At 38.1% G+C, this 16,811-nt stretch overlaps 1 protein-coding gene across 6 annotated transcripts in view; it reads right to left on the reverse strand.

Moving 5' to 3' along the window:
* Positions 1-16,811, reverse strand: part of LOC144691033 (ubinuclein-1-like) — a 63,379-nt gene that overhangs the window by 22,762 nt on the left and 23,806 nt on the right. For 3 of the 6 annotated variants that reach the window (XR_013579029.1, XM_078559035.1, XM_078559038.1), the window contains exons 7-12: positions 14,213-14,283; positions 12,370-12,499; positions 6,608-6,652; positions 5,901-6,019; positions 4,527-4,649; positions 1,924-2,067 (exon numbers count right to left, since the gene is read on the reverse strand). Coding sequence is in view for 5 of the 6 variants with exons in the window: in XM_078559035.1 (XP_078415161.1) it covers positions 1,924-2,067; positions 4,527-4,649; positions 5,901-6,019; positions 6,608-6,652; positions 12,370-12,499; positions 14,213-14,283 (632 nt within the window). In the remaining variant the exon portion in view is untranslated. The remainder of the gene's footprint in view (positions 1-1,923; positions 2,068-4,526; positions 4,650-5,900; positions 6,020-6,607; positions 6,653-12,369; positions 12,500-14,212; positions 14,284-16,811) is intronic. The other 3 variants (XM_078559036.1, XM_078559033.1, XM_078559037.1) reach the window with 2 other exon arrangements.

Here is a 16,811-nt window from a genome sequence, read left to right on the forward strand (position 1 = left end):
CTAAAAAGTTTAAGAACTAAACTGACATTCAGTTTTAGCAGACATAATTTTAAGGAGGCAGCAATGTAGGTGCGTTAGGAACACTACATGTAACCATCTAAATCCAGATGTCCCTTCCATTGCAGTCAAACCTGTTAAACGAGATACTGGAGCAAGGGCCTAAAGTTCCCTGACACTTCACTGAAAGTGTTGATCCGGGGGTAGGAGTTATATCCTCCTAATGGCAGAAGCATGCCTAACCAAGTCACGCAGTAACAGTGGTCAAAAGTGGCGATGCAGGTGAACTCGAGGAACTTTGCATCAAAGACCTGGTTGTGATGCCATATAAAAATTCAATGATCGCAGTAGAGCTGCAATGGCAAAACTCCTATTTACACCCCTTACTTTTTTCTTAATTACCTGCAGTCCTAACGCCCAGGAGTCTTAGAACGATAAGGGTACAAAAGGAAGCCATTCAGCACAGTGTCTGTGGCGGTTCTTTGAAATGGCTATCCAATTAATCATATTCCCCTGTTCTTTCCCCATAGCCCTTTAAACCTTTCGCCTTGGGCTTTCTTTTTTTAATTTAATTGCTGCTTTCTAATCACAGCAGCACACTTCAACTTCTTTCTGCTGCTACTGGTACTCTGTGTTCCTGCTACTAACTTTCTATCACTTCCTCAAACCTGTGCACACCAACAGTATTCAACTACAGCCACATCTTCACAATCTCTTACCAGCCCATTAACACATACTCTTTCTTGCAAGACAAACTGGAACGTAACAAGGAGGAGAAACTGACAGGAGGACGCAGGCCATTCATTCATGTCCTCTCGCCACAGGAAGAGTCTGCCCTAGATATTGTTGACAGGCGGAGAGTCAGAAACATTATCATTGAAGTAGTGTACCCTGGGATTATGCAGGCTTGACCAAATTGCTGGTAGAAGTTTTACAAAATCCACTCGAGTGGGTGTAGTAAGGAGCGTGACCATTTGGTCAGACTAGGAAATGGATGACTGATCAGGGCCAGGCCGAGTTAAGCGGATGACTGTGCAAAGTAGTAAATAGATAATGTAAAGTTTGTGATTCACTAAACCGTGAGCATCATTTGTGATAAAGATCAAGCCATTCAGTGAATATTTTGTAAACTCATCTGTAATTATGGATATACCGAACTAGACATACAAGGTGAGAACATTGAGAATTAATGATAAGGTACCAGAAAGATGGTATAAATAACTGATGGAAACTGTGTACCTTTGAATTGCCTCTTAGAGAATCCTGAGAGAGCATTCCCCTGTATGCAAACTTATATTGAATAAACGGCTAAACTGCTGCTGATTCGCTTACAACTGACTGTGTCAAGTGGCTTTAGACACTCCACAACACCACGGATGAGGCTATTAGTGTCTGACTACCTTGCTCTCTCTGACTGAAATCTCTCCCTATATATTCACACCCTGACAAAGCTGCCCTTTTTTGAGCTGACATTCATCTTTTTCTGCTGGCCCGTGCCACTTACTGTTAACCCCTGCCTCTCTCTTCCCTTTCCAGGTCCAGTCAAAGTAGGGGACTCTGTTGGGTTGAGGAAGAGGAAGACAGCCTTCTAGAGCGCACATAGTCATTCCATCTTACTCTTGCAGACACCAGCTAATAGAGAAGCTACAGTCCCTCTTATTAATGCTCATTCTCACTCTGTACAGAATGCTCATTTAACAACTCTTAACTTGGTAATACTTAAGCTCAGCTGAAACACATATCGCTTACAAACATTCGAATGAGCTGATTTTACATTGCAAGATCGGCTCATTTATCTGGAGGTGCACAGCACGCCTGAACAGTACAGGTAGCAGCGCTGTATGGGACAATGTTATTAACCTCTAGAGCTATGTTACAGGGTTAATAATAAAGAACGTAAACAAAAAATACATCTCTACCACTTACCTTGCTTGCATCCATCCTTTAGGCCAGAGTGGTTTGACTTCTGATTCAAGAAAAGCCTTTAGGTAGTCCTCTGCAGTCTGGGACTTGTTTCTCTCCTGCTCGTAGCAAGCCATTTTTGTCCTTACCACACTGCACAGCAAGTCTCTGTACCACAACATAATAAAGAAGTGTAAAGAGGTGGTGGTACAGTATATTGACATCCCAAGAAGGGCACAGAAAACATCTATGAGAACATCTACCGGTTTTCATTTTCTCCGACTGTTCATGATTTGTGATCCAAACATAACTTAAATACAGGATCCTGCTCTATGGATAGAATTGTTCCTGATTGTTTGATATGTAAGACGTAGCACACCTACAGCTGATTTATTGCTAAATTTCATCTGAAGGTATACTAACATGTTTTAAAAATGTAACAAGGTTACATTAACTCTCTCACTCATTTTGATTGTGCAAAATTGGGAGAGGTTCCCTTAGAATGGATGGCAGTTGAAATCTCAGCTCCAATTTACAACATTAAAGTGATTAATTCCATACCTCTAAATTTTTCATGTATATAACACCATAATTCCACTTGCTGAATACACTTAGAGAACACAAGGCAAGCACAACAGCCTACATTTTCCCTTAATGTGACATTATTTTTGGCTGCATCATATCCAAGATTGCATCTGGTTTCAGGCTCAAGTCCAGATTTAAGTGTCTCCTCTGGCTGCAAAGGGTTATCGCAAAATGAGTTTATACAGCTTCAATCATGTTTATGGTCAGTAATTCAGCACTGTTTAGCAATCACACACAAATAAACCAACAATTGGAAATGTCGAATTGCTACAATATAGAGTGCTGCTATTTTAAGGTCATGTAGTAAAGGCACACAGGGACAAATGTTCATCTTTACCACAAGCATGATAATCTGGTGGAGCTCAGAGTAATGGAATAAAACTAGCTGAGCTCTACAATGGACAGTTAATTGTTCCACCAGATTACCACCTACATGGCAAAAACAAAAATCTACACCATTGCAATTAAATCATCTGCAGAAACAATGAATCCATGATATTGTGTACACAACTTGAAAATGCCTAATATACACAGTAAATACAAAACTTGAAAAAAATGTCCCCATTTCTATAAACTCAATACATATATTTGTTTAAAAGAGTACTCATTGGTTTAATATTGTACTTTTTTTTCTTCCAAATCTAAACTTGATCTCATTAAAGCACCTCCCACCATTGTTTCATTCTGTCTTGCCATTATGACCAATATCAAGTTTTATCTCATGAAACTAGGAGCAGGAGTAGGCCATTCGGCTCTTCGAGCCTGCTCCGCCATTCATTATGATCATGGCTGATCATCCAACTCAATAGCCTGCTCCTGCTTTCTCCCCATATCCTTTGATCCCTTTCACCCCAAGAGCTATATCTAACTCCTTCTTGAAAACATACAATGTTTTGGCCTCAACTACTTTCTGTGGTAACGAATTCCACAGGCTCACCACTCTCTGGGTGAAGAAATTTCTCTTCATCTCATCTCCACTTGGACCATCAAATCTTGACCTCCAACTATCTTCTATCTTGAGTTTTTTTTTATTCATTCATAGGATGTGGGCGTTGCTGGCAGGGCCAGCATTTATTGCCCATCCTTAGTTGCTCTTGAGAAAGTGCTGGTGAGCTGCCTCCTTGAACTGCTGCAGTCCATGTGGTGTAGGAAGGGAGTTCCAGGATTTTGACCCAGCGACAGTGAAGGAACGGCGATATATTTCCAAGTCAGGATGGTGAGTGACTTGGAGAGGAATTTCCAGGTGGTGGTGTTCCCATCTATCAGCTGCCCTTGTCCTTCCAGGTTGATAGTGGATGTGGGTTTGGAAGGTGCTGTCTAAGGACCTCCAAATTTGTTTCTAATTTGTCTCTTATCTGTTACACCCAGTTCACCTTTCCTGCTATATATATTTTGTTTGTATGTGTACGCCAAGAAAAATGATCCCTCTTACCTTTCCAACAACTGCCCAGTTGGCCTTGCATTCTCTCCTTCTGGTCTTAAAGTTCTAAAACTACAGAAGCTGCTGCTGATTCTTAAATTCTCCGCCACCTCAAAAAGTTCTGAACTCCTTCACCAATTCTAGTATGATATTCACCTTGCTTGACCCATTTCTTACCGAGATTACACAGCTCTGAAGCTGGGCTCTTGCACAGTTTGAATTTTTTTCATTGTTTTGGGTACCTTCACAACTTCTTATAGTCTAACAGTCCTAAACAAAAATTCTCTCACTAAAACTACACTCGTGGCATTTAGATTCCTCCCAAGATGCTCTACCTGTATTGTAGTTGACATCCTCTAACCTATTTCCATGAAAATAGAGGTCTTTCAGGGCTCTCCCCTTCCATTTTGATTATCAATGACCGATTCTACTAACCACCAACCTTATTCACTCTTTTCCTAATGACTCCAGCTACACAGCATTGATAACAGTAGGCCAATTTGAATGATCTGACATGCAGTCTTGTCATTCAGTATGTCCAGGCTCAGTTATCATGTACAGCACAGATATGATCCAAAATGAAATGTAACTGTGGTCTGTTACAACAATCAACATATCAAACCTGATCTCATCATTCCAGTGAAACTTTTTACGAGGTCCCACAATTCTTCTTCCCAATTTGTCTTCATCATCATCATCATCTGAGAACGTTCTCTCCTTCTGGTCCTTATCTTCTCCCATCATCCTGCAGATCAGAAATTTAGAATAAATTGTAAATTCACCAAGTGATTAGTCAGAATCAGCAACTCATCAGGATTAGTAGAACTCAATGATTGACGGGCAATGCTTATTTGTGCTTTGACGTTTCTTACAAACACACAAATGAACAACTGTGCTGATCAGTAACTATATAATTTTTACAACTACCTGAAAAAGGGTTTATTACCCCGCACTAAACAAAACTATTTATGTCACAGAAATATGTTGGGGGACAGATTAGAAATAAAGATTTATTGCTTGCAGGATTACAGGTACAGTGACAAAATGCCAACAGTGAATCACCCAATGTTAAAATGGTACATTAAAACAAGTACCTTTTACTTTGAATTTAGTTCTTTAGTAAAGAACAAAAGTATGTTCGTAACTTGTGCATAGCTGGTAGATCAGTTTGTAAGTCAATTCATTTTCAACCATCTTTCTTTGTGTTTGGTATAACTCCAATCAATGGAGAGTTTTTTCCGATTCCCACTGACTTCAATTTCGCTAGGGCTTCTTAATGCCACACCGGGTCAAATGCTGTCTTGATGTCAGGTGCAGTCACTCTCACCTCACCTCTGGAATTCAGCTCTTTTGACCATGTTTGGACTAAGGTGTAATGAGGTGTGGAGCCAAGCACCCCTTGTGGAACCCAAAGCTGAGCATTGGTGAGCAGGTTACTGGCAAGCTCCACTTGATAGCACAGAGGACAACACCTTGCAAATGCTTAAAAAGTAGACTGATGGTGCAGTAATTGGCCGGATTGCATCTGTCCTGTTTTTTTAAAAAAAACGGACAGGACATACCCGGGCAATTTTCCACAATGTCAAGTTGATGCGGATGTTGTAGCTGCACTGGAACAGCTTGGCTGGCTGGGAGGTTGGGGGAGGGGTTTGTCCTGAACAAGGGGGCATAACGTTAAAGATAGAGCTAGGCTGCTTGGGATAATGTTACAAAGCATTTATTTACACAGAGGGTAGTAGAAATCTAGATTTTTTTCCCTGCCACTCCTCCCTTCAACCCTTCCCAATTGGCTAGATCAATTGAGCATTTCAAAATGGAGAATGATCGATTTTTATTAGGCAAGAGTATTAAGGGGTATGAAGCAAGGCAGGTCAAGGAGTTAAGATAGGGTCCAGCCAAACTAGATGGAGAGGCTGAATGGGCTACTCTTTTTCCTAAAATCAAGGATTGACTTAGAATGTAAGTGCAATCTACTGTATTGCTATGTTTCACATACTTGGCAATTTTGGCTTGGCTATGAGCCTGGCAGTCATCTTGATATTTTGCCATCTGATTTGGCATTGCTTTACCAATTGCTTCTTTTAATTTATGTATTGGCTCCTTCAGCTGGCCATCCTATAAGAAAACAAATTTTAAAAAATACGTTTTTCTTCTATACTAAATTCCAGCACATATCAATAAGGCCCAGGCAATAAAATGGATTCAGAAATTTATAAATGGCATCCTTGATCACCCCCAACCCCTGAAAAAATGTAAAACCATTAATTCTACACAAGATTTTCAGCGTACTTGTGATATTTTAGGAAATTATACATTGTATCCCTGTAATTAAATGTAGTGATGTAGAACTTTTCTTCTGCCATTAGAAGGAACTCTAATACTTAGTGGTAGAAACTTGTTTGAAGAAGAAATGGTAATCCAAATGCAAATTCTGATAAAACTGGTCAAATTAACTAAGCACAAGTGAGGCTAGCCTACAGTGTACGAATGGCTCAACTGGAATACCTAACACAACATTTTAATTATTATTTCAAGCTGTGTAATCAGCTTGTTGCAGCTTACGTATAGAAAAACTGTTATGTGATCACAAAACAAATGGAAACATAGATAAACCAATGCAAACATGACATTAAAGAGTTTCACGCAGAATCCTTAAAATTCATTTGTTATTTATTATACAGTGAAACCTATATAAATACTCACCTGCATAAAGCATTCACCTGTCTTTACCAGCCATTTTGCCCCAGTCTGTAATAATTTTTTAAGAGGACAAAAAATTAGTTGCTTAACAGAACTCCCACATCAGAATTAGGGGAGTGTAGAAATCGTTTCCCCCACTCTTTCACTTTGTCCAAAAGTATTTTATGGAGAAAGCAACATAGGAGCTAAAGCAGGATATAAGCTGGTCATGCATGAAAACCAGTTCTAACTTCACACTAAGTCAAATTCACTTGAAACAATTATGCGTTTGCCGATTTGACATGGTTTTATGCTGGCAGATCTGTTTCATGAGTTCAAGAGTCTACTCCTCTTAATTCAAAATTTCTTAATTCGAATTATGTGATAATTCAGAGCATTAAAAGACTAAAATCCTACTTTCCAGTCACTTACACGCTGCTTTATTCAAATTATTGGATAATTTTACATTTCAAGCACAAAATTTGCCTTTGAATTATCAGGAGAAGACTGTAAAAATGAAGTGTGTATGATCTTATCTCCTCGTGATCACTTTCTAAGGGTGGCACAATTAAACAGACCCAAAATGAATGCAATGCTTTTACTAAACAATGGAGGAAACTGTTATACTAATAACTTAAACATTTTGTATTGAATTTGGCCAGTATGGATTTAATGTTATCTTGTAGAAACAATTTTGAAGAATATACCATGATTAATAAGTATCAATGTATTATAAACATTAATATTTGAAGTGACAAGACAACCTCATTGTTTGCCTGGAAAGCGACACTCGTTATAGAACAATTATTTTTCAATAGCAATCAAACCTGGATTAAGCAACCAAGTGTTGTTGTTCTATGAGTGACCACTTAATGCCAGCTGTCTTTTGTATAAAACTCAAGAATGGCAATGAATTTTCAATATTGCTACAAACTTTTGAATATTTTCCAAATGCGGCTAAAATGATTAGTGAAGTTAAGATAGATTCAGAAATTTATAAATAGCATCCTTGATCACCCGCAACCCCTGAAAAAATGTAAAACCATTAATTCTACACAAGATTTTTCAATATTTGTTTTTGCTACATAGGGTGCTGCCATTATCTTATATTTTGTATTTTGTTTTGCTATTGGCTTATCAGAACACAGTTCAATGTCGCAGACAATATTTAAACACTCAGGCTTTTAAAACAAAACTTTAACATCTCGTGATATCCAGCTGTCAGCTTGGCTACGCAGTAGCACTCTCAGCTCGGAGTCAGGAAGTTGAGGCCCCACCCCAGAACAAGGGCATAAAATCTAGACTGGGGGAGTGCTACACTGTCAGAGGTGACCCTTTTCAGATCATAAATTAAATGATGGTCCCAAATCCCTGTTCACGTGCACATGGAAGATCCTATGGCACTATTTCAGGAAAAGTGGAGCAATCCTCTCCGTGCCTAGGTCAACATTTATCTCTCGAACAATATTACAAAAACAGACGATCTGAGTCACTTATCTCCTTTCTGTTTGTGGAGTCTCATTGCTGTTTGTGGAAACTTTCTAGCTGCTTTAGTTGCTATGGTCATCTACATAATTGTAGTGACTATGTTTCAAAAGTAATTAATTGGCTGTGAAGCACTTTGGGACATTGAGGTTGTACAATTTGCTACGTAAACCAAGTTCTTTCCTTCTAGTTTCAAAACCTTTTGATTCAGAGGCAAGAGTGTAAATAAATGAACGAATCTGGTACGTGGTATTACCTATCCACAAATGCTCAGTCTGTCTAGTCTTCCTGCTTAATCTTTTCAACTTTCATAATATCCTGAACTATATGGTCTTTTACCTAGATTTCTCAGCACAACATAAAAGTAAATTCGCTCCTATCTTCAATCAACAGCCTTTCAGTTCCAATTCGAGTTATGGTCAGCACTTGGTTACACTGCAATGAGGGTACTGTATAACAACCATAAAACATCATGGAGTGTGGGTGGAAAAAACACTGCCCTACTGCCTACACTGAACATTTCATAATTTTCACATTCAGAATACTGAAAAAAATAGATGCGATTTAGCTGTCACAGTATACAGTGCTGTGGTATTGAGGTACTCAAAAGTGGGAGTTATGATTAGGAGAGGAAATGAAGCAGAAAAATAAGATATAGCTCCCTGATAGCTTTCCAAAAGATAGGAAAACACACCTTGCACCAAGATTACACTTGGATGAGAAGAGAATAGCATTTAAAATATATAAAAGATACCATGTGTTAATGTCATTTGCTACATTATTACATCTGTTTCAGAAAATTCCCAGTGGAAATAAAATAAGAGTATCACATGGGTAAAATATTACAAACGGATTTGATTGCATACATATAAAAAATCTGTCCATTAACACTCTTATTAAAAACTATTTTAGTTCAAAATTTTTATTACATTACAGAATGTGGTCATCCTCAGCTGATAAACATCTCCACTTCATAATTTGATCATTTAGAATTAAGAATCTTGACAAATTAATATGAAGCCTTAACTGTTGCCATTTGGCCTTTCCACAAAGGCTTAGTAGTAGAGCTATGCAAAAAAACAGAACCTTCTGAGGCAGAACAAAAGCTCTGCTACCATTATGCTGACCACCCTCCCCGTAGAATGCAATCAACAGTTGCTTGACCCTTGGTGGTTTAGCCATGCATAAACCTGGATAATCTTGTCTTTACACAGTCCATAGCTGTGTCTTTAATCTTTAACAATGGCCAAATAAGAATTAAGTGTTGTTCACTGTTGAATGGTAATTAAAAAATTACTACTATGCACTTGGAGGAATAAATATGCAAAATATATCAATTCATTTAATACAATGAAAAGAGAAACAGTATCACACTGTAAATGGTGGTGTATCAAGTTGCATGTTCCTGTACATACACTGGCAGCAAATTGTCTACTGCATTTTAAGCTACATCCAAGATTCAACAAGATCGATCTAAATGTTTCACGGTATGACACTGGGCTCACCTAAATGGCAGTAAAACGTGTAACATGCAATTAACAATTTTTGAAGAAATTTAACTCAGATATTTAAATTTTGACAAGGCAGAAAATAGTTGGCCCAGAATTTGCAATAGCAATAACGCTGATGCAGCACAGCATTCATCGTTAGAACGGAATCCAATAGCAGCTCTAGGGGCATTCACATGTGTAATTAAAAGAGGAAATCCAGCGGCTTCTGTCAGAGATACCCTAAGCATCCACATGGTGTGTTGCTGCAGACCTTACTGACGAACTAGTCACTGAAAGGACTGAAACTGCAGTGAACTTGCTATTCTTGCCCACTGAGTCCATACTAAAAACAAGTGAGGAAATTAGAGCTTGTGCATTCAGAGGAGAGTTTTTAAAATGGGGTGATAAATTGGAATTACTTCTGAACAACCTCTCTGTCTCAAAAAATTAATTTTACAATTGTGAAGTCTCACTCCCTCAGAAGAAAATTCGTACTGGACATAAAAAAAAATATTTTTTCTATCCGTCTTTTTCTCTCTCCTGGATTTTCCAATCTTTATTTTGCTTTCAGAACACCATTTAAATTGAATTTATATTTCCTGCTTTATAGTTCCTGGTTTGGGCTCTGCATGTCTCAGTAAGGATTCTTCAATCTAATTGGTTGAAGAATCTTGCTGCTGCTGCCCTGTTCACAGAGCTATAGCTTCCCTGTAGAGGGATCGATGCTGGAGAAGTTGCCAGGTCAGAGGAAATCGCCATTGACAAGCTGGCAAATTGTCTGTGAGTAGCTGTCAGCAAAGTGAATGTTCCACTGCTGAAAGCAAAATCTGGGCCACTATCGTCTTAGATTCTTCAGCCAACAATACACTTTATTTTAAGCTCTGCTAAAAAAAAACTTACTCTGTCCCCGCAATCTCCTCTTCCAGTTTAGGCCACATTTCCCCGTGCAGAGCATTCATACCATACATTTATTCTCAGAACAGCAGTAACTTACACCTATAGAATCTGTGTTTGTGTTTCCAGTTTACAGGTACTTTTGGTCAGCCAAGTTAAAAATCCAAATATGCATTCCCAACTATAGAGTGCAGGTTCTCTCCCTGCAGAAGTACACCCCACTTAACTAAGTCCACAGCTTAGGTATAGGTTGGCAACATCAAAGGGTTAAGCACCCTAAGTGTGTGCAATGACACCTCTGGAGTTTAGCCAGCTAAAACCACTGCAGATGTTAGCACAGTACACTGTTAAATTTCCCAATGCTTGCTCAATCAGGACCACCCTATGCAATACTGCACTTGCTTCCAGTATTACATGAAGCAGAGTGTGAAGAACCCTAGATCCAGAAACAGGTTAATGAGCCAGCCTGGATGTATCATCAACAATGCCCTGAATTACTAAATACTAACCTGGCTCAGGTACACAAGTACCAAGTTTGCTATGAAACTTGACTTTGGTTCCAATCTTCCACCCTGGTGACTCATTCTGAAGCCAACACCACCCGAAAGGGGCCCTCTTCTACTGTCCCCAGGAGGATAGTTTGTGTACCTCTACTTTCTTTTCTACAAATAATGATTCTGATGTAAAATACCAGTAACAAAACTAAAGTGTTGAAAATATTTACCATGAAATCAATGCTCCATTTCTACTGTAGCATGTCACAAAGAGCTTCAATCAATAAATTATTCTGTGAAACGTAGTGGCTTAATGTAGGAAAATGCACCAGCAATTCTGTAACAACAACATCTCACAAACCACAATGAGATAAATGACCTGTCAATCTTTTCTTTTACAAAAGGCAGTAGTGGTGAACAGAAGAATCAAAGTCAGAATACTGGGAGAGCTCTCCTCCTCTTCAAGAGGATCTTCTGCACTCACATGAACCAATAAGTTAACAGTCTGAGCCTTGCTATAACCCATGCAAAGCAGGGCACCAGCGACAATGTAAAACCACAGTGTCAGTCTTGATAAGCTCATACGGTTGTATAAGCCACAAACACACAACCTTCTATTGCATAACTAATTTAAATAGGAGTTTCCCAGCAAGAAAAAGTTAATTTAATAGCCAAGGAGCACAGTAGCAACAATTATTAGATTATAAATCAGTCTTTCTCTGCTAATTATTGCAGTAAACTGTGCCATCCTTACACGTGATATGAGCAGACAAAATAAAGATAACAAAGGAATTAGCTTCCAAAAATTAACAAGGATGGGAGGTCATGTTGTGTAACATATGCTGATGAAGGCTTTATCCACTGACGTACTGGGGAAACATGAAATGCATGAGGTCAGGTGCTAACCATACAACTTTGGGAATGGATGTAGTTCGTGCCTTAAACATAAAACCAGCAAATGTTTTAATCAAAAGCTATTGAAATGTACCACTGCTCAGTATTTTCAAAATTTAAATATCTGCTCCTGAACCTCTATCAAAAAGGCAATTCATTCATAAACAATTGAAACATTTTAGATAAAATATAAATCCCTCTAAGCATTAGTCTTAAAAATAAAATACTTCGCATGTAAACTAGATTTTCAGCAAAACAAAGATTTACTCTTAATAACAATAGCCTTGAACTACTATAAGAGTACACTCAAATTTACTAAAATTAGTAATAGAAAGTTCTTGTGTATAAAAATATAATCATGTCTAAGAGTTCTATCATGAACTTGGTTGCAATTATACACCTTTAATCTATCATAGCTTTAGAAAATAGGATGCAACACTTCTATAAATGGTTTTCCTAATTTCGAGATAAGAGTTATAGCTACAGAAATGGATTTTATATCTTGAACACTAATTTTCATGTCAGTTACCTGCTCATTCATGTGTAGTTTCTTTGCCCTTTTGATCAGTGTGTCCTTGCTACACGGTAAGAAGGATGCCAGGTGTGCGTAAACCCCAGAGCGGGCCTGACTATTCAATTCACGGGACTGTAGTTCAATACTGAAAGCACAAACACATTAAAATAGATTCAGAGTGCATAGCAAGAGTCTTACAGATGCAGCACTTCGTGATTGAAACTAAAAACATCCAATTTTTTTCTCTAATAAAACCACCTATCGCACTACATATAACCATTGAGATTAATTTAAACATGGCAGTTCAAACAGCATCAGGTTGTAGACTTACTTTCTCTCTGTATTTTAAACCATCATTCCTCTGCACTAGGTACTTGGATGACAAAAAAAAGTTTTGCATCCCATCAATGACTTTCTTTTGTTATTTGCATCATCAAATACACGTAAGTGAGAACATGGGTGATACATTACTGTGCTCTGTTGACACCATTTCTTTATGTAGCATGGGGAATGTGGTATGACAGCAGAAACATGAGGGCAAATTGTTCAAATTAGCTTTCCTGGAGCAGAGCTTCACATGCTGGCAATGAGCATCATGAATTCAAGTGGAGAGAGTAACAGGTCCTGCACAATTCTCCAACCACCAAAACAGATGGACAGAAAATTGTATGGAGCATGCTGATCTTCACACTAACATTCTTAATGTGTGCTCCTGGTGTGCGAGATTCTGTGCTAATCCATAATATTTATCCCAGGTTCAAAATAATGCCAACAGCGTGGGTTCAATTCCCGTTCTGCTGAAGTAGACTTGGGACCTGCCTCCTTGCCCTACATACGAGAGTGGAAGGCAATGGAAACCACCATAGGCAAAAACTGCCAAGTGAACGGCTCAGGATGTAGCATCAGAAGACAACGAGCCAAGGACTTGCCTTCCGGCAGAGTACACATGACATGACATCATAATAGAATTAATTTGAAAAGCATTTACAAAAATATATATGTATTGTATACATCAAGATGACTTAGCCGGGTAGTAGGGATATAAAATTATTAGATAGTTTTGGTTTGTGCATCTAATCAGTGAAAAACAGTCCAAATGTTTGGCTGATACTTTGTGTGCTGACCGATATTTTGACCGGCCAACTTTTAGCAGTAGTTATTCCAGTTCATCTGGCTACACACATAATCAAATTCAATATATGACAAACAGATCTCTAGTCCAGGTACAATATATTTACCTTTTACAATTTAAAGTTAAAACAGTGTTTTTACAAAATGCTACTTCCTAATCTTTTTCTGATCATTGATTCAAAATTATCAGCAGATTCTGACAAGGCTCAAACTAAACAATATTTGAGAATAATTCAAAACCTTCAAACCGTTCAGTCTAAATTTTTTGCTCAGTCTGATTCAATTTGCATAATATTTTAGCTTCATTTCTACAGATGGGAAACTTAATTACACAGAATTTACAGCACAGAAGCAGAATTAGTCCAACTGATCCATGCCAGTGCTTATGCTCAACACAAGCCTCCTCCCTTCCTACTTCATTAAATCCTATTAGCATATCCCACATGTACTTATCCAGCTTTCGCTTAAACCCATCTGTGCTATTTGCATCAACTACTCAATAAAGAAATTTTTCCCTGAATTAATTGGATTTATAAGTAACAATCTTTTATCTATTCTTCCTAGTTTTAGACTCCCAACAAGTGGACACATCTTTTTAACACCTACCCTATCAAATTCCTTAAACATTTTAAGGACTCTATTAAGTCACCCCTCAATCTTTTCCTTTTCTAAAGAAAAGAGCCCCATGCTTTTGAAAGACAGCCAACGTTCACTGGATTATACTTACTTTAACAGAATATTATTGACATCTTGTGTGAAGAATTTCTGCTTCCCCTCTCCTTCTGAGGCTTTGGCAGCCTACAAGACAAGAATATCATCAACTTTTTTTCGTAACTTCAGGTCCCTTCTAAAGCCTATTTTAACTGGATTAAAGAGCTGCAGTTCTTGATGATCTTCAGCACCAGTTTGTCATAAACAAAACTGAATGGCAACCAAGTACTACAGAAGAAGAAAAAAAAGTTCAACTCAATAGCCTTCTGGCCACTTCACTTTCAAAAAATAATCTTAAAAGATATCAACCAAGTTTGAAAATTAGATCTATTATGATCAATACTGATAAAAGTTAGCATCTTGGTATGCATGTTAACTTTCTTTGGAGTCAATGTTTTTAGTTATAAAGAGCCCAAATGTTAATTATATATTAACTGAGTGTAATAATTGCATTCAGGTGGTGGGCATTAAGTGGGGAATTTACTTGTTTTCCTATGAATAGGAACAGATTTAAACTGTGGTTGTTGAGTTTCGAGGAGCATGTTTATAATGTGAACCTCTGTAAACCTAAGCCTTTAAGCATGTAAAGATTGGCTCCAGTTCTATCCTTCACTACCTGGCGCTATCTGGATTAGAACATAGTTCACTTTCATAACATTATCTTGATTAATTATTTGAGCATTACAACCAATGTTTCATAAATTCAGAAACTATCAATTGCATGCAAAGTTATGAAAGCGCATCCCATGCATTCCTGCACAGTTAGATCCATCAGTGAACTAGGTAAAAATGTTCAGACACCGGATTCTTGACATTCCCCATTTTAGTTTACCAGCCATAAACTTGTCACTCTGCAGTTTAGTCATCATTTCCAAAGTTTTCTTTCTCTGAGAAAAAAAGGGCACCTACTTAAGGAGGTAATTTTCAGGATTCCTGGATGATCTTTGTTCTGCAATTTTCTATTATTTTCATTGCTGCTTCTCACTTGTCTCTAGTCCTTTTCCTGCATCATCAGCATTTTAATGTTTACCGGGTCATTGTTTAATTACAAAATACATTTTTAAAAGAAAATTTTGACAACTTGTTTTGTCAAGATGTATTTAAATTTTTATGATCAAGCAGAGTTAAAGAAAGTGGAAGATAAATGCAACCAGTGAGGGGATATGGAAGGCAGTATTCATTTCAAGAGGATGAAGGGGTAGCTAGCCAATGATGGAGGGATAGATGGACATTGGAATGGAGTGAAGAGGGAGGGGAGAATGGAGGGAGAGAGAGAGGAGAAATCATAATTGTGTGGGGATGGATGGGGGGGTATTGGGAGGGCAAGGATTACTATCGATAAGTTACTGAGTGTTACTTTAGTTGATTGCCTTGCATGACCATGGAATTTCAGTTCAATTTATTATACTGATGTATTAACTTTGGAACACTAAAACAACTCACTGTTATACAATAGACTCCAGCAGCAGAATATACTGTACACAGAGGAGTCACTAAGAATACTCTGTGTCTTCTGCCTCTAACTTTGCCATAGTGATATTAGCCTAAGCCCAGCCTCCAATTTACCTGAGAAAATTTTGCCTTCCACGTTGGTTCTGGCGTGAAGTATACTTAAGTATGGGTTACACTTCACATTAAAACAATTCAAAGTTGGTTCATTAGAAGTTATGCCCAGGTTTGCTGTAACATGTGGCCCAGTCTGCTTACCACCTCATTTCCTTCTAGCCACCATATCAAAAAACAACATTGCATATGCCATAAAATGACTCTTTTCAATGACAGAACAGCCTTGTTTGCAGTTATTGGTGTAAAAAGACTTGCTCCTCTCTGGTTATGACTTTCTAAAGTTCCCTAGATTCTAGAGCGTTCCAAGCAGATTGGAAGTTTACAAATGTAGCAGTGCTATTCAAGAAAAGAGGGAGAGTGAAAACAAGGTGCGACAGGTCAGTTAGCCTGACATCAATCATTGGAAAAATGGTGGAATCCATTATTAAATAAGTCTTAACAATACACTTAGAAAATCATAGTATGATCAGACAGAGTCAACATTGTTTTACAAAAGGGAAACTGTGTTTGACAAATTTATTAGCTTTTTTTGAGGATATAACTAATAGGATAGATAAAGGGAAACAAGTAGATCTAATATAACTGGATTTCCAAAAGGCATTTGATAAAGTGCCACTCAAAAGATTAATACACAAGATAAAGGCTCACGGAGTTGCGGTAATATGTATAGAGGATTGATTAACAGGCGGGAAGCAGCCAGTTGGGGTAAACAGGCTGTGACTAGTGCAGTGCTGCAAGGATCAGTGCTGGGACCTCAGCTATTTACAATCTATATCAATGACTCGGATAAGAGACCAAGAGTCATAGATCCAAGGTTGCTGACAATACAAAGCTAGGTGAGAATGTAAGCTGTGAGGAGGACACAAAGAGGCTGCAAAGTGATGTAGACAGGTTAAGTGAGTGGGCAACAAGGTGGCAGGTGGAGTATAATGTGTGGAAGTGTGAGGTTATTCACTACGGTAGTAAATAGAAAAGCAGAATATTTTTTAAAAGGTATGAAACTTCTAAATGTTGATGTTTAGAGAGATTTGGGTGTGCTTGTACAAGGT

Source organism: Cetorhinus maximus, chromosome 15 (assembly GCF_964194155.1).
Source record: "Cetorhinus maximus chromosome 15, sCetMax3.hap1.1, whole genome shotgun sequence".
In the NCBI taxonomy this organism is placed as follows: Eukaryota; Metazoa; Chordata; class Chondrichthyes; order Lamniformes; family Cetorhinidae; genus Cetorhinus; species Cetorhinus maximus.